Raw genomic sequence first — 19324 nt, 5'->3', positions numbered from 1 at the left:
GAGGTGTTACATGGGAGCATCTAGAGGCCCCCAAAATCCCCCGCGCAGCCGCATTCTGAACTAGCTGGAGCCTCCAGGTGCACCTCAAGGGGAGCCCCATGTAGAGAGCATTGCAATAGTCCAGGCGGGAAACAACGAGGGCTTGAGTGACTGTGCGTAGGGCGTCCCGATCCAGAAAGGGGCGCAACTGGCGTATCAGATACAAAAGTAAAGTTCCACGACTTTTTCCAATTTTGTGTGTATCAATACCAAAAGAAAGACATCTGGTCTCAATTATATATTAATATTTAAAACCCTTTGAATTAGTGTGGTAGTTAAGGCATCAGGCTAGAAATCAGGAGACCATGAGTTCTAATCCTGTCATAGCTGCAAAGTCAACTGGGTGGCTTTGGACAGTCCCTCTCTCTCTCTCTCTCTCTCAGCTCTAGGAAGGAGACAATGGCAAACCACTTCTGAAAAACCTTGCCAAGAAAACTGCAAGGACTTGTCCAGGCAGTCTCCAAGAATCAGACAAGACTGAAGAGAAGAAAAAAAATATATCTTATATTCTGATATATCCTAATGGTTAATCAGTAAAGTTTTATTATTATAATAGCAGTGGAAAAAATGTGATGAGCCAACAATGGAATTTTAAAAATTTGGAAAGGAATAGAAAAATACAGGTGATATTTTTTGTTGTGAATATTAAGTTTCAAGATGTGGCTTATTCAACTTACATTACAGGCTCTTACATAATATATGTGAAGGGTGGAAAACCTTACATATGCAAATTTCAGAAAGAAATATCAGTCAGGTTCTGTTCCGATAGAAGAACAATTCTGAAAATTTGTAAAAGCTTTAGCCATTTTAAAAAAGGAAGACAACCCGACTTGGAATAAACTTTCTGCGCCAATATGTAGATAAATGTTACCCAAACACAGCTGCAGTTTTGAAGTCTGTAGCCCAGCAAATTAATTTGTTCTTTAAAGACAGTGGAACATCTAATATTCAGAGAGTATACCACACTGGAATCCTTAAACTTTGACTGACCTTCATTGCTTTAAACAAAAAATCTCTTTTAGGCAGATGGAATAGGATTTTTTTTTCTTTGCTACTAATGATCTGGGGAATCTGTCCTGTTTTGAATTTAATTTTAACCGGCAAGCATATTGTAAGTCCAAACAAGGGGTGAGTGGGCTGTTTGGCGTTTGCATTTTATAGGACCAACGGAGGGAATGTTTATGTTTTCATTTCCTCCTGCTTAATTGTAAATGCAAAACCCGCAATGCAATGTGTGAGTCCACTATATGCCAAATTTCCTGTCCCACCTCCAACCACTATTACCTGTATTGTGTGAACTAGGCATTTCTTAAAAGTAGGGTTGGAGATGAAGCCACCTATTGTGCAATGGTTTTCTCTTTTCAAAAAAATCAAGTCTGTTTTGTCTTATTTTCATATAAGTTTGGATTTTTTTTTAATGTGCATGAAAATCTGTATTTAAATTGCATTTCTAATTTCTATTTTGGGTGCAATTTCACATACAATATCCATTTCTGCAGGAAACGACCCCCGTATATACTCATTTATGAGCTACTTTCTCTAACTTTCATATTTATTATTATATGTATGTATCATCTGAAATCAGCCACTAATTCTAAAGCTATTATATCACAACTGCTAGGTTATGGAAGGCACAGCTTGGAGTGGGTTGATAGAATGATATAATTCATTACCTGGGGTGGAATGTAGTCTGGAGTCCAAGGAGGGAGGGGCTGCTTCTCAGAGGGCAAAGAGGCAGCAGAGCTTGGGAAGTTTGGTAGGCAGGAAGAGGGTTAAGATGGCCCCTCCCTAAGAGTTCACAGTTTAGTCAGGCAAGATTCTGTCTATAGGTGAACAACTAAAAAGAAACAACTTAAAAATAATTCCATGTGTCATTCTTGGTTCTTGGAGCTTGATTTTGCTTTTTGTTATTGGGAATGTGCCCAAATACCTTTACGTATCCATGAGACATTTAACAAATATTAAAGCTGTAAAGTTACCCCTGAGCAACAAATTCTGTGAGGTTCATATGTAAAGAAAGAGGAATCTGTATCTTCTTTGCTGAACAGTAATAATCAATAACCAAGTATATGCATAACTGAAATTATTTATTTAGCAAAAGACATTTGGGACAAATACTATTTTCTTTAAAACAAAGGTTTTGGTTGTCAAAAGTATTCCTTGTTTGAACAATTTCTAGTACCTATGGGCCTGATACTCAAATCTAGCAGGGTCAAAGGCTTCACTTATCAACTACTTCCAATGTGTTCCCAAGAAAAGGCTGCAATTTTTATAGAGAAACACTGCAACAAATAACATCTTCTTATGCATTGAAAGCAACCTTATAATATACCATTATCAATGACTACCAGATGTATGTTCTTCCATCCTCAGTGGTCTTCTACTTTCTAGAACCTTTAACAATTTTATATTCTGCATAATTTCTCAAGTAAACTGCTTGACACATTTATATTCATCAGGGGTGTCAAACTCAATTTCATTGAGGGCCGCATCAGCATTGCGGTTGCCCTCAGGGGGCCAGGTGGGTGTGGCCAGGGTGGGTACGGCCTACTGGGTGGGTGTGGATGGACTGGGTGTGGCTTACTGGGTGGGCATGGCCAGCTCTACATCATTCGCGTCAAGGGTGCCTGTGGGGGCCTGGGCAGAAGTGAGACAGATCTGAGGGTCTCTGGCAGAAGGGGATGGGACTGGGGCAAGTGCCAAGGCATGGTCCACTGGAGGAGCCTCACTGTTCCTCTCAGGCCATGCAGGGGGGAGGGAGGCTTATGGAGCTAAGACTGAATGCGTTTCAGCATAAATGGCCACCACAAAATTGTACATTGGCTCCCGGCTGGCCAGGGCCAAGGCCAAGGCAGTGGAGGCCGTTCCCTCACTGTTTCCAGGATGGCTTCGCAGGCCACATGAAACCACTTCGCGGGCTGCATCCGGCCCCCGGGCCTTGTGTTTGACATGACTGATATACACTGATCACTGAGTATTTGATGAGTTATAGCAAATTATGAGGACCTGATCTGTTTGAATGTTTCATAAAAATACCATTTCTCTTCTGTGACATTAGATTATGGATACATTGTACTTTATATCATGTATGCCCATACAACTTGGATCCTGGACTCAAACAATGATAATATGCTATGCTTTAGCCATAATTGTTTTCTTAGATTAATGGGAAAAGAGGCTGAATGGAAAGAGAATATCTATGGAAGCTTTCAAGGGTTCATTTAAAGTTAGATACATCTCTTAGCCCAGATGGTTTTTCTATCCTATGACAGGTCACATTTGAAAGAGGATCCTCAGAGTTATTGGAAGCAAAACAAATAAAGTCTGAAGGCTAACTGGGAAGAAATGGTATCCACACTTAAAAGGAAATGCTAATTGTAACAGCATCAGTATTTTAAAACAGGCAAATCAGTGAAAAGGAATATATACCACTGAGGACTATTATCTGAGGATTATCCATATGATAACAACCAGAAGATTTTGATTAAACCATGCCAGTTGCATATGTTGAGAAATAATACAGTAAATCAACTCAATGACAAGGAAAATTGCTTTTGAAGAAGAAAATTAAATGCACATATTGAATTCAGAATAAAAGCACATGACATTCATTTATAGAACAGACTTGACCCGTATGTAGGTGGTGATCTGAGAAATGTGTCAAATGTCTCAATGCCCATTAATTTCATCTTCTCTGATTAAAAGAGAACAATTATTCCATAGCTATTTCCTGGAATATATTCAGAAAAGAAAATATATTCTGCAACTTTGCATAAACATACCTAACCATAGAATGGTCAAATAGCATTCACAGTCTTTTTCTCCCCCCTAGCATTGTGATTGGGAACAAGAAGAATATAGCCACAGTAATATACAGCTGTCGATTAATAAAATGGCATAAAGGCATCTTTGCCCATGTAAGCTCTTGGCTTTCTGGAACCAGGTGAGTTGCATTGCTAGCATAACAAAGAAAATGACAATATTCAGAATGAGGAAAAGACGTGTGTAAGATGCTGACGCCAAAGGAGCACTGCTTCGAGCAGTGGAAAACATTTGGGACAGACCAGGTTGAACTTTGATTGGCCTACTGTTTCTCTCTTTCGCATAGGTAACATCTACAAAATCCAGAAGATCTTTCATTTCTTCTTCTTCATCCACAGGCAATTCTTTTTGGGCCAAGCTTTGTGCTTTTTGCCGAATTTTTCTTTCATTGACTTCGATTTGTGCAAATATGTCTGGGCCAGCATCCACAAATTTGTAGCCTTTAGCCATCTTTTTGTTCTTTTTTGCCCTGCTTTGTTGCTGCTGAGAAATTGCAAATATCCTGTCAATGACTTCTTCTGTCTGTCTCTTATCTGAAAACCGGAGTAGGCGTTCAGCTGTCTTTCTGAAGCTAGCAGTGTTCCGCACACGTGAAAGGATCTGCTTCTCTAACTGCTGGAACACAGGCTTGAAATGCTGAAGGTTTTTCTCTACTATCTCAATACTGTCTTTTACTCCTGAAACTGGGGAGTTCCTAATTGCAGAAGCTCGCTCAAACACAACTTTTTGATGGTCTGCAATAACCTGTGCAAAGACAGAGTGGCTTTTATTCTCATCGGTCCACAGATAGATGGTATAAGCATGCTCACTGGTGGTTACAAAAATATCCAGCTGCTGAGAATTCCCATGGACGCTGAAACTCTGGACGTCTATGGAAGGTCCAATGAAGAGGTATACAACTCTAGTGATTGGGCTACGCAGATGAGTAGTAACGTTCACGTAGTTTGTCCCGTTGTAAGGGTAGCCTCTGGGATACATTCTTGAGGCAACGATAGCTTTTTGACTATATCCAGTATCATCCATCCAGTACATCTTGTAGATCCCGTCTTGTTGCCGAATGAAGGCTCCGTGGACATTATCAATAACAGTGTCTTCAAATGGCACATCAACGTTGTGGAAGAAGCTAGTTGCTATTTTGGCAGGACTATCCTCTTGAAGATAGATTTGGTCCACTAGCAAGAGAAGCTGGGGATGAAGAAGTAATAGGTTTCTTTGTACGCTTTTCAACTTTAGTTTAGGGTGGTATGCACCCACTCCTTCTCCTCTGATAAAGATGATCTCATTTTTTTCTATAGCAGCAATTACTCTCCCTTGGCAATCTGCAGCCAGGTCGTGTTTATATTTCAACCACTTTGATGAGCAGTCTTCAGTAATTTGCCCTTCCCATGGATAAAAACAGCTCTTTGATACAGCTGGAGAAAACATAAGCACATTATTTAAAAATGTGTACTTTGGTCCATACAGAGCTTCTGTTATGAAAGGCACGCCATTGGGGGCAAATGTAAACGAGTTCTGATCTGGATGCTCATGCCCAGCATTGAAGTTCCTCCAACCTTTGATCCATTCTTTGTACTTGTTCTGGTGAACAATGTCATAGATTGCGCGTCCTCCCAGCTTTCCTGATTTGAAGGAGAGGAAGGGGCTGTTGATTTCGGCCGGCAGAGCACTTCCATAGGTTACAACTCCCCAGTCTTCGAAATAATGAAGTTTGGGAATACCATAATCTGGTGGAGGGACAAATCCCAGGCTTGAATCATACCTTTCAAAAACATAAAGAGAACGAGCTGTTGGTTTATTCCATTTACAAGTCATCATGAATCAGTGCATTTCAAGACGCGATAGAAATAATAAAAAAAAAATGAAAAGAAACCACATTACTACAGTATTCCATTTTTTTACTATGTAAAAATATGAAGTCATTGGGCAGTGTTAATATGGAACAGTATTCCACTCTGCGATGGTCTTTAATGAAGAAGACTGTGTAAATTTTTGCTTATTGCTTTAGATACATAATATAATAGCTTGCATTTTAGGAATTTGGGCTTTAACATAGTTTAGAATTTCTGGAAAAAATACATCTGATTAAAAAGTAGGCTGAATTTGAAGAACTCAAAATGCAAACTTATTTAGAAAAAAAAACCTGCTCCGTTCCAGGCACTGCCCTTTCAAATATCTGTCTGGTTTAAATAATGTCTGCACTTGTCCATTAGCCATCCTTCTGACCTTCCTAGTATAAAATCTTTATATCTGAAATAGAAAAGGATCATCCAGAGGGAAGAAGGCTCTGCAGACAAAGGAGAAGTTAAGCAGAACAGCAAGTTTTGCATTTAACAAAATTATATTTCTTTGGCAAGAAAAAAAAATTCTGCACATTTTCAGGATTGGTATATTGTATCAATCAGCTTTCTTTTATCTGATCCTGGATGAAAATAATGGGAATCCCACATACTTAGAGACACTGCATTGGGTTGAACTGGGCCAGATATAAAGTATAATGGAGAATTAGCTTAAAGTTCACAAGAACACTCGGGTGGAAAATCAGTTGAAAAAGTATCAGGATGTACTAAAACAAATATTCATCAGTTTAAAAAAGCCTTACTAGCAATGAAACACACACACACACATACACACACACACACACACACACACACACACTTTTCAGCCTGAATGTATGCAGTGAAAAAAACTGCTGACTAAATATGCAAAATGTTGGGCTGAAAAGATGCCCAAGTGGCATGCAAATAGAACATAATGAGCCCTTTAAACCTGCCACCAATCCTCTTAACTAATCGGGGCTTGCTTAAATCAGGGCTTAAGTGGACACATGGCAAACCTCCATATTAAAATAGCCAATACTTCAGTCATATTCATATTTGCTTTCAAATAAGCTTCTTCTGAACTTAGGTGGACTTACTTTTAAGTATGTTTGCAAGAGGATTGCACACTAAAAACGTCTACTCTAAAATACCTGCTCAGCAGTAAGTCCTGATGAATATAATTGGACTTACTTTTTAATTGTCATACTCTGAATAATAATTAAAAAGCTATTAAAACAACCCACATTGATTGAAAGGGATTTTGCAGTTTTATCTATTTAATAGCAAAGCAGGAACATTAATTGAAATATTATCTGTGATCCTCAATTGTTTGGAATGCTTTTCAATCTCAGTTGGACAATTTTTAGTCACAGGGACTTGTCTGGTTGCTAAGTAAAGGATACTTGCCAGCCTTCACTGAAGGACATCTTAAAAGAACAGACTGGATATTCCAAATGGCAGGTGTATCCACTGTATTAAAAAAATGTTATGATTTCTACTTTCTGTAACTTGCTACACGGCTAAATAATAGCACAAGCATCACAACTCATAGGAAGAATAATGCTCCCTACATCAAAGGCACTTTGGATTATGTTAAAAGGTTGTTCCAGCTCTTTGAAATTTCTGAAGTAGGCAAATAAACAAAGTCCCTACAAAGCATTCTAAGCAAATCCAAGGCCGCAGTACCAAAGGAAGACAAAACAGGAGTAATCTACAAAATAAAATGCAAGCATCACTGCATAGACCAAAACAGACAAAAGATTAGCAAGATATATCCTTGAACGTTGACTAGCTGTAAAAAGACTCAATATGACCTCACTAATCTCAATAGGAAAATAGTGAAATATTCTCACAAAAGAGATTTTAAAAATGTAAGGGAGTTCTTAGAAGCCTAGTACTCTGACTAGATAGTGATCAAGAGATGTACCGAGTTAATTCTATCAAAATCATAAGCACATCAGCCCAACCTACAGCCACATTCCACAAATCACACAGGAATCAACCAAGACCTAGAATAACTCCTTACCAACCAAATAACGAAAGCCAAAAGCCAAACTATATTTCAACAATTACAAGAGAAAAACATCACTGCCAAGCAATACTATCAAGCAACTATCAACACCACCAAACAAGAACCAACCAACACAGAGATAAAATAGAGCTAACACATTATTGGCCAAACAAGTAATCTACCAACAAGGCATTAATCATTTGCAAGCAGCATCCATTCACAGGAGCCATCCAGCACATGCAAAGCAAGCAAAATGAAGGAATACCTAGCTTGCTAACCAACAACCCCTTGGTTCTCCAAAACTCCAACACTGCTGAGTATAAAAAGTCAACAAACCTAAAGAAACTATCCATGTTTCCTCCACAATGTTCAGTAATACCATGTTAAAACAAATGTCAAGTGTTGTATTATTTTACCTAACTTGTTTCTATGCCAAGCCTATCTCCAACAAGTTATAGCTGGATTATTACATCCCTGCCTCTTAGAGACATTGGGACAACACCTTTGAATGTTATTACTAACCCATTTTGTTTCAAGAGTCTGGATGCCTCTAAGTAACTAACTGTTTCTATAAGACTCATTTCATTTTGTAAGGCTGCTCACTTCATTCCCTGCTCATCTACCTCCAAAATGACTCATCTGTTTTCCACAAACTTTCTGGAACTATAGTTTGCCAAATCTCATCTCTGATAGAGAATACTATTTCATGGCACATATTAATAAAGTTCTATCTCATCTACTGCATAAAAAAGTCCATTTGACCATTGCCCATTTTCCATAATCAAATTATGAATCAAAATTAATGCCACACTGGAGCAGTTGGGCTAACTTCTAGCAGTTGGGCTAACTGCCTTGATTTTTTATATATATAGCTTAGTTCGTTAAAGCCAATTCAGTTCCTGTTCTACACTATTTCAGGCTATATACAACTGCCACCCATGCTAACTCTTCTAGATTCATGCACAGAATACATGCACAGAATATGTATTGATTTTTTTAAAAGTAAAAGTATTTATTTAACCCGGTGTTTTCTTGGGAATGTGTAGCTGAGAAAGAATGGTACAAATGCAATACCTTTCTGCAAACATATCTAAACTCACTTCTGTGCCTGCCTTCTCTTGTCCACCCCTAATGTAGCCCACTGATTACAGATTTACTTATTTCATACCAGAGAAACTCTGTGTGAAGTGTGCACCAACGCTGTCCTTTGGAAGGTGTCCCTGGGCCTTCAAGTACTCTGTTCCTTCGAATCTGATCAGACAACCAGTTTCCACTGCCATTGCGCATAACAAATTTATCTAGGAAAACCAACTGGCTTTCTGGACCATAAAACCAATTGTAGTTAGAATCTGCAATAGCAACAGTTCTTTGGAATCCTAGGAGGAAAAATTAAAACATATGCAAGTAAACATATTACTTAATATTGCATATTTAAGTGATGGAAAGTAGAAAGAGCTCCTAATGAGTTACAATATTACATATAATGTTGGTAATATTATATCTATTTGTAAGGTTCTAATAAAAGTTTTAATAGCATTTTCCCCCTAAAGTATCAGATCATTAAATTGTCAGACTATAAAACATTAATGTGCTCGGATTTACACACAGAATGTCTACAGATAATTCTTTGTAGCATATTAAAATCTAGTTAATGCTTCACTTAAACTGATTATCTTGTTTAAACTGTATTATTTAAAAATAATATTGAACATAGCTAAGTTATATCATATTAAATATTTTTCTCTACATTTCTCTAAGTTCATTTGTGAAAAATTCTCTACCTTATTTTTCAGTCTAGAAGCTTCATTTATTAGTTAATGATACTTTAATTTATAATATGTTATTTCGTGCTATAAGGTGTATCTTTTCCCCCCCACAATAATGAATGACAAGTTTTGTCTACTCAAAAATGTTCCTTATGATGCAATTTATTAGATATTCCTTAGAACTGGAAGGCTTTACAGCCCAAGTCTCTGAAAATATGGAATTTTCCCTCTGCTATGTTAGGTATTAAGAAGGTTTAGAACAAACCTCCTTAATACCTAAATTATCATTATCATCCTAAATTAACATTATGAGATAATCTAAATTTGAAAATAGCAAGCCTTTTGTGTTTGTTTGATAACCTCTGTGGACTGGAGAATGCATTCCTTAGAGCAGGGGTGTCAAACTGCCGGCCTGCAGGCTGGATGCGTCATGCCGAAACCATGCCCACCGCATTGCTGGCAATGGAAAAAAAGTCACGATACGTTGCGACACGTCACGTGACGTTGCAAGTTTGACACCCCTGCCTTAGAATATAAAAATTTAATATCTATATAAGAGCCATGGTGGCGCAGTGGTTAGAATGCAGCGTTGCAGACTAATTGTGCTGACTGCCAGAAGTTCGATCCTGACCAGCTCAAGGTTGACCTACCATCCTTCCAAGGTTGGGAAAATGAGGATCCAGATTGTTGGGGGTAATATGCTGTAAACCGGTTAGAGAGGGCTGTAAAGCACTGTGAAGCAGAATATAAGTCTAAGTGCTCTTGCTATTTGTAAAACAGTCTGTCGTGATGTACAGCCGCTTGCAGTTGGGCTTTTTACCTAAGAATTAATACTTGTTTATAAGATAGCTTAAGTTGTGTTACTTGCCTGGAAGAACGGTTCTATACATAAAAGCAAAATGTTGCTTAAGCCAGGGGTGTTTAAAGTGGTTAATGTCAAAATGCCTTTGGACAAGGAATATGTACTGGAAAAGAGATCTGGTAGTATAGCTGCCATAAGCTACTCCTTCGTACAGGGAGCCATCTGTCACTTCTTGCAGTAGAACTATAGATTTCTCCATGATTGTTAGGACCTGTTTAGTCCAAAGATAGGCTTCCTGAAGATAACCTGTAAGAAAAAAGACGAACAATGTTATATTAGTAATATGATCTTTTAAAGTGTGAAATATTTGCAAGTTACTTGGGCTTGAAATAGGGCTTGTCTACATGTGGTTTTTGCATGGAGCATTTAAACTAGATCTACTGTATTCATAAACTTGCCTTGCCTTTGTCAAGGAATCTATGTCTTGTCAATACTGGTAATAATAAACAAAAAATATTATACTCATGGTGAAGAGTTTGTTGAAAACATCAAGAAGGTTGCAGTGAAAAGAGCAGATTTAATATTATTTGGGAATAATAGAAAAGGAAATTAAAATCTATAGTACAAAATATACAAAACTTTTAGATAAAAAACAAACTTAAAGGAGTTGGGATATTTATTTAGAAAAAGAAAAAAATAAGAAAATTTGATATAAATTTATAAAATTATGTACATGTAGAAAAAGGCACAAGAAACCTTTCTCTTTCACTTAAAATACCTGAGACACAGTGAAATATCTATCTATCTATCTATCTATCTATCTATCTATCTATCTATCTATCTATCTATCTATCTATCTATCTATCTATCTATCATCTACCTACCTATCATCTATTATCTATCTATTTAATTTTGACAGTAAATTCATGAAGGATGAAAACTAGTATTTCTTCTTTCTTCATAGCACAATGTGGCCACTGGGTGAATATCCCTAAGAGAAAATAATCTTAATTTCTAGAGAATAAGCTATTCAATATTTATTTGCATGACAGGCTACAAGAAATCTCCATGTTTGAAGCAGTAGTTCAATGAGTATCAATTCCTTGGGACAAACTGAGAAGGGTTGGTGTCTTTGTCATCTTTTTGGGTCTTTTACAGAAGCACCTGACTGCTTGTGGGACTAGATGTTGGGCCAGATGGATCCTTTGTGCTATCATCCCCATTCTCTTAAGGTGCTATATAAAAAAGACAGAATATATACTGTATACACACGTACCTCTACTATAAACAGATGGAATTCAAACACACTCTGAGAATCAGAGATTAATGATTCTGAGAATTAAAAATTTATGTTTATCTAGTTTTGATATGCACGCTTTTTTTTTTAGCCCAAGGGCCGTATCAGAAGATCTTTAAGAAGAGGCTAAGATGCTGCACTATAAAAATTAAATAAGGCCAAGACAGGAGCAGGATCGCAATAAAAAACTGAATTTAATTTATATTATTTTAAAATTAACTAATTTAATTTTAAAATTTAAAACATGCGCTTATCCCATATTTTAAACATTTTTCCACTTCTGATACATTAAAAAAAATCACATTTCATTTGCAATTTTTGCAGGGATTCTGGGGTCACATACCTAGAGCTTTCAGAGACTTCATTTGGTCTTAGGGACTCACAAGCTTTAAAAAAAAAAAAGAGTTGCTCGTTTTTCAAGACCTACCTTGATTCATTAGAACCAGGCTTCCTACCAGCAAGGCCAAACAGTTGGTAGGCTGATGGTTATGTAGATACTGGAAACCCCATCCACGCCTATATGAGGCTTCATACATATATCCTGAGGCATTGGCAATTACTTCCAGAAATTTTTCCTGCTGGGACTTGCTAAGGTAGTTATATAAAAAGTCATAAGCAGTGGCAAATCCAACCAAAGAGTGAGCAAGGGGAACCTCATCCCACGGAGCATCCTTCACTAACCTGTAAAAGAGGAAAGGCATCACTTCTACACATCTTATAGAACGATGCAGGCTATAGAAAGATGCAGGCTACAGAAACATTACTGTTTAAACTTCACAGATTTTAAAATAGAAAACTGAGAATTGCATCAAACAGCTGATACTGAGCATGCACCTCTCCACTCATATATTAATCTTTCCCTATCTTCAGCTTTTTCGTTGCTTGGGGTTGAAGACCCATGGCATATAAAAATTGCATACAGATTAATGCAATGTAATTCAGAAATGTGCAGGGAATAAACTGAACACTGCCTTTCACAATGGAAAAGAGGCTTGGCTCATTTTCAAGCTAATTTTAATGGTCCTCTGTTCATTATTAGAGAGATGGATATCATTTGTAAACCTTCCAGATGCCCAGATATCACACAAAAGATTGAGGGAGGGGGGTTTGAGATAAACAAATTGCATCATTAAAATTGTGGGTTTCTTCTGCCTTTACAAATAGCAAGAATTTATGTTTAATCTAAGAATTCTGGGGTTTGTAAACCTAGTTTCTTCCTTGAGATTAACATTGCAATTTCAAACAATGTGTCTATTCAATTCAATCTTTATTAAAATTTCAAACAACTTATAGCAGATCATTCTGTTTTTCAATTCAAACTAGTTTGAAAATTCATTAGTCATATTTACTCTAAAACAATCCTTCCTGAATCAAACTGTTGTTGTTCTTGTTGTTATTATTTTCAGTCCAGAGAATCAAGAAGACAAACTCAAGTTTTGCTTGTATTAAAAATCGATGTATTTTCCCTTTAACACATGAGATGGTATTTGACATCACATCTTCTCCATCACGTGAGGCCAAGCAACCAGGGAAGGTTAGCCTTCAACCTTTGGCAGAGTTTGTATGATGCCAACTGAAGCCTTGATTACATGGTCACTTTTATATTTGCAGAACAAGACTTCAGTTAATATTCTAGTATCTAATATTACCAAAATTCTTTTTAGCTCTGCTTTTTTTATTCAGTCTATAGTATGACCCATGGTCTTGTTTTGCTTCCACACCATCAATCTTACATAAAAGCAATAAAAATGTTATTGATTTCTAGGAGGTTTGGTTCAAGATTCTTTTTAAAATGTTTAAAATGTGTCTTGACTGTAAGACATTAGACATATCATTGACTGAGATGGGTGGCTATAGCGAATGAATGAATGAATGAATGTTTTTTCCCCTGTCACTACAGTTGTGCTCTCTAAAAAAAACTACTGGAACTATAACCAGTGCAATTAAATTGCTTGGACATAATTGGAATCTATTGGACTTGGGTGCCGCATAAATTCAAATGTATAAAATAGTTATTTTTAAATTTTGCTTTTAAATGGCATCTCCTAGAATTCTCAGTAATACCTGGCTGGAGAAATTATAACAGTTGAATTCTATTCATTGAAACTGAGACTGTGGAAGGCTGCTCTGAGGCCACTTATACAAATATATGAAAATGATTTTGCTCTTTTATTCTCTTCTCAAGGCAGAGAACTGGAAATGGAGTGTGTTATCATGAACTGCATTTCGTTATGAACTCTTCTACTGAGGAATTTTGGCAGCAGGAGAGGCTATAATAAATAATCCAACATTTGTATTTTGGTGTCACATAGCCCCCAGATAATTGTACCATGTGATTTTTCTCCACAGAGTAACTCAAAAGTGGTAGATCATATTATTACGAACTAGCTTGCATTTTAATAAAAAGCATTGAAATACATATGGCTCCAAAGTAGGATCACTAGACTTAGCTTATCTTTTGCACATTAAAAATAATACGATCTCTTCATATTTGGTTTAAAACATTTCCTGATGACTCCAAATAGAGTTCAGTAATTATTTGGAGAGGCAGTTTTACCAAGCAACTGGAGCACCTCTTCAAAACTGATGGTTGTAATGTTATCGCATAGAATCCTCTCAAAGCCTTAAGCTGCTCAGAGGGCTTCTCCCGTGGACTGAGCTTACATGGAGATGCAGAGCAAACACTTCTGCAAAGTCTTAATAGCTTTTGAATGGTCTTCATAGCCCCAATCTTCAACACACAGTGTAACAATCAAGTTTATAGCAGCATATTTTGATTTTGAGGGATGTGATGGCTCAGTGGTTAAGACGCTGGGCTTGTCAGCTGGAAAGTTGGCAGCCCAGATTTGAGACCTGAGCACTGCGCAATGGGGTGAGTTCCCATTCTTGTCCCAGCTCCTGCTCACCTAGCAGTTCAAAAGCATGAAAATGTGAGTAGATAAATAGGTACCATTTTGGTGGGAAGGCGCACCTCGGCCTATAGTCATGCTGGCTACATGACCACAGAAATGTCTTCAGACAATGTTGGCTCCCTCAGCTAAGAAACAGAGATGAACATTGACCCCTAGAGTCAGACATGACTGGACAGGGGAAACCTTTATCTTGGTTTTAATTACAAATTCTTAATGTCTGGTGAAATATTTTGGCAACGTAAAATTTTAGGAATCTGTTGGCCAGGTGTTCAATTTATTAAACACTCACTGTAGCCCCTCATGGCCCGGATTCAAGAGTGAAACATATTGATATAACACTAGCTGCCAGAAGCCTGAAGATAAATTTTAGCATATGCCAAGCATTTGTGGAGTTTTAGCTACAGAACATAATTCATACTGTCTTTTACTATAATGTATAAATTGTTCATGGAATTGTCTATAATGATGACAATTATTATCATCCAATATGTAGAATGTCTTCTGAGAACTGTAGAGTCTGAAATATAGTATAATCTACTGAGAGAATCATTTTGGTCTAGTTATTCATATCCATATCCTGTTTTAAAGCTTTACCTAATTTTAATATTTAATTGCAACATTCCAATTTAACCTTTAATATCCATAGTATTTAATTTAATTTAATTAATTTAATTTTAGATAGCACACCCCGGGCGTGCCTGACTGAGGAATTCTGGGAGTTGAAGTCCACAAGTCATAAAAGGACCAAGTTTGAAGACTCCTGTCTTAAGGAATTTCAAACTGCATTGTCAAATTGAAATTGCATATTATTTTTGCCAAGCATTTTTAAAAATGAGTAAACTCTGGATCAAATACTCAGCATTCTAATTTATTACCTTTTTTCTTTTGAACTCCACAGCTCTTTTATTGCCACTTTAACAAGAAGTACTTTTAAACTAGAGTAGCTTTTACTACTCTCTGACATGAAAAAATGACTTAAATGTTTGATTTAAACTTCAAACATAATCTTTAACATTTATAAATACTTGCATGAATATAATGAACATTATTCCTACATAATGAAAAGGCTAGAGAAAATGACCATTTATTTCAATTGTCAAAAATAGTGTGTGCGGGAGCAACCACAGTAAATACAGATTATAGAATAACAATAATAATGTCATACAAAAAGATGTTGAGACTCTAGAAAGAGTGCAGAGAAGAGCAATGAAGATGTTTAGGGGACTGGACTCTAAACTGTATGATGAAGGGGACAGGAATGTCTAACAAATCTAACAAAGAGAAGGACTATCTGTGACATGGTAGCACTCCAATATTTGAAGGGTGGTCAGAGAGGAGGGGGTCAATCTATTCTCCAAAGCATCTGAGGGTAAGAAAAGAAGTAATGGATGGAAGCTTAACAAAGAGAGATACAACCTAGAATTTAGGATAAAGTTCCTGTCAGTGAATTAACCAGTGGAACAGCTTGCCTCCAGAAGTTGCAGGTGCTCCAATCACTGGAAGTTTTTAAGAGGAGACTGGACAGCCATCTGTCCAAAATAGTGTAGGGTCTTCTGGGCAGGGGATTCCAACTCTGTTATTCTGTAATTATTGTGGTTCCTCCCACACACTATTTTTGACAATTAAAATAAATGGTGGTCATATTTTCTGGCCTTTTCATTATGTAGCAAGAATGTTCACTATATTCATAGAGGTATTTACGAGTGTTAAAGATGATGTTTGAAATTTAAATCACATACTAAAGCCAGAACTTTAAACTTTAAAAAAAACACAACTTTGTATCCTATATTATAATTAAACAAAGTTTCCTTTAAAAAAGTATGAAGAATTGGTCATGTTTATTTAATTTAAATGCAGATTTCCAAGTAATATTCTAAAATACAAGCAAATTTCTAAATTCATTTAGCTCAGTTGTATCCCTTCTCTAGGATAAAGCTGAGAACTGTATTAAATTATATATAGGTTAGTTTAACAGCCTACCTGACTGCTATTTATGGTTGAAAAGAATCAACCAACAATCAGATAGTGGTCAGTGTGTTGACTTTTAATAGAAAACCTGAATTTGGGATGGGGGGGGCTGACCTAGGCTTACAAACATCTTCCCAAACTGGAAAAAACCCAATATTCTGTTTTGGACCTCCAAACTGAAGTTTCTAGATTCAGAATGGACATTCAAATGCTAGCTTATGTGACCTTTATACTGGAATACACTAAAGATGATGATGCTTGTTTTAGATATAAACTTTAAAAATAGGTATTCCCTAAAAACACAGTTATCAAAAGAAACCAAAGCTTTCTCCTTTACTCTTTATATACCAAATATGCACTGCTATGTTTTGCAATAAAAACAAGACAAAAATCTACCAACTAGGCTGAGCCGCCATTCTTTCCATGTAGTCTTTGGCCATATCAATGGCTTCCATGTTGTCTGGATAAAGTATGCAAAACATTGCCAGGGCACCCAAATTGTTGCCATAGATTTCATTCCACCGAGCACTGAAGTCTTTGGGGTCCCAGGGAGGAAGATACTCCAAAGAGTTTGACAGCATGATCTGCACAGCTTCAACCAACCGAGCTGCAATGTGTTGATGTGTACTGGCTGCCTTATAACGGAGATCTTGTATCTCTCGTCTAGAGAAGTAGAGCATAGGGTAGTTGTCGTAATTGGCATTGACAAATGGAACAGCAGTGCTTGGGTTGTTGTCAGTGCTGCAGATTAGTGCGAAGCAAACCACATGTATGAAAAACACACTGGGAGCTCCCCGTGTGTGAGTCCTCATTGTGGCATTAGAGCTCCAGGTCTTGAAGGCAGCCAAATCATTTTTGAAGGAGCCTAAATGGCAAAAGAAGAATGAAAAGTGAGGTCAATGAAATAATGGCTGTAATTTTTGTCTAAGACACTTGATGGTGTATGGGAAAATTTAGGTTTTAAATACAAACAATACCTCTACAAGTTCCTTCCATAAAAATTAGCAGCAGATGTATTACCACACATATAATGCACAGTATAATTAAATAAAATCCTATGTACAGCTTTTTGTCTTCAAATACTATTCCTGACCAAATTCAGTGGCCTAAATGGCATCCAATGACTGGTGGATAAATAAGTTGAAATAAGACTATAGGTCAGGAAGTGAGAAAATAATCTTAATGGATTGTTTAATAGTTACACATGAAATTTGCAAACATGATGTTACAATATTATCAATTGTATCTGCTGTAGTGATTATGTTTAATTCCTTCAAACTGTATCAGTATAATCCTACTGAATAATTACAGTGATGGTAACTGCATTAATATAATTTGGCTAACAATCTTTGGGGTTCTTGTTTTTTCTATAGGAATAGTATTGTGAACTTTAGTATCTCTGATGCACTTTTGGACTTATAACAAAGGATGTTCTAATATATGTGACAGTCTAATTAGGCATAACTAAATTCTAGGCTGTAAAAACCCCCAAATGTTTAGCCATCAAAATAATTAAGAATGTCTAATGTAAAACATTTCTTACTGTGCTTGCATGAAAGCAGGAAGAAAGGAAGAGAGACAGGGATTATGTGAACTTCTGCCAAGATTGTGAATGTTCAATTGGCTTAGGTTCACAGCTGTTAGAGTAAAGGATCTGGAATGTGGGAGGTGTCTGCAAGGGTCATTTTTAAAGACTCTGGTTGTGACACGTCTTCATTAAGAGAAACATTTAAAAAAAAAACATGCACACACAGCAGAGTAGAATCCTGGAAGTGTATTTGAAATATCTGACCTTTGGGGCATGCATGTTTTTCCCCATTCAGTCAAAAGAATCCTTCATTTGGCTTGCTGAAATTTATAACTTGGGCTAAAACGTTGAACATTAAATAGAAGCATGTATTCCCCAAATACATGCCCAATTTAAAAGGCTTGAAAATGGCAAACTTTGCATGGAAGTAAAACAAAAGGGTGTTTTAAAGGCAGCCATGCACCCTCCCCTCTTTTCAAAATTACCAATCATTTCAACTTTGGTCTTAGATGAAACAGTCTAGGATTTCCCAGAGGAAAGTCAGAGAATTCCTGAAATTCTCTAAAGGGGAAAGGTTAGAGAAAGCAGGACCAAGAAAGATAGATTTACATAAATAATGAACAGTAGTTTTAAATTATTAAAACGAGAAATAGGCCAAGGGAGAAAACATGACATTGAAAACCTACTGCACAATTTTATTTTTTCCTGAGGAAAAGCTGTTTTATAAAATTCAGCTACAGGAAAAGTACGTAAGAAGCTAAAGCAAACAGAAGCCAAATACAGCAGATCAAGTTTTCCAAGCTAGGGGCCAATATTAGGCTAATAAATTATTGTTTTGAGGGCAGAAATAAGGATGCAAATAGAAACCTTTTCTATAGAATCACACACTGTTGGCTGCTTATATGATTGTCATGCCTGAAAAAAGTGCTGAAGAGAATTTACTAATTCTGATCCTGGTGGAACCACGGTGGTGTTATTGCTGTACAATACAGCTCATAGCCCCCATGAAAATTAATGATCTGGGTGAACAGAGATATGGATCAGTTCTGATTATTTTCTTCATTTTTTAAAATGTCTTTTCAAAGGGAATATCCTTCTTAATTTGTCATTTTGTCATTTGAGGTGACACATGCCAACCCCCAAGCCTGGCTGGCAGCTTAAAGTCTGACTGCTAAAGCTTTTCAGGCAGTGGTGGGTGGTATACCTTGAAGTTCTTATGGTGTGTAAATTCCACCAAAGCCCTCCGTGTGGCTACCACAACTCTTCCCAGAAGGCCACTGGCCTTACAAAAGCAGGGGTCTTCAAATGTGGCCCATTCATTCATTCATTTATTCATTCATTCATTCATGGACTTCAACTCCC

At 36.9% G+C, this 19324-nt stretch overlaps 1 protein-coding gene across 1 annotated transcript; it reads right to left on the bottom strand.

Annotated features, from left to right (window-relative positions):
- Positions 1 to 3790: 3790 nt before the first annotated feature.
- DSE (dermatan sulfate epimerase) lies at positions 3791 to 17265 on the bottom strand. Its single transcript, XM_015821575.1, has 5 exons — positions 16831 to 17265; positions 11982 to 12235; positions 10324 to 10563; positions 8858 to 9065; positions 3791 to 5620 (listed from the first exon to the last, which is right to left on the bottom strand). Exons 1-5 carry the CDS (start codon positions 17244 to 17246, stop codon positions 3868 to 3870), a joined length of 2871 nt encoding a protein of 956 aa, XP_015677061.1. The 5' UTR covers positions 17247 to 17265; the 3' UTR covers positions 3791 to 3867.
- Positions 17266 to 19324: the final 2059 nt, after the last annotated feature.

The sequence above is a fragment of the Protobothrops mucrosquamatus genome, unplaced genomic scaffold, assembly GCF_001527695.2.
Source record: "Protobothrops mucrosquamatus isolate PMUCROS unplaced genomic scaffold, P.Mucros_1.0 scaffold1353, whole genome shotgun sequence".
NCBI lineage: Eukaryota > Metazoa > Chordata > Lepidosauria > Squamata > Viperidae > Protobothrops > Protobothrops mucrosquamatus.
Note: the sequence above shows the minus strand (reverse complement) of the source record. Positions and strands in the feature narration are given on the sequence as shown.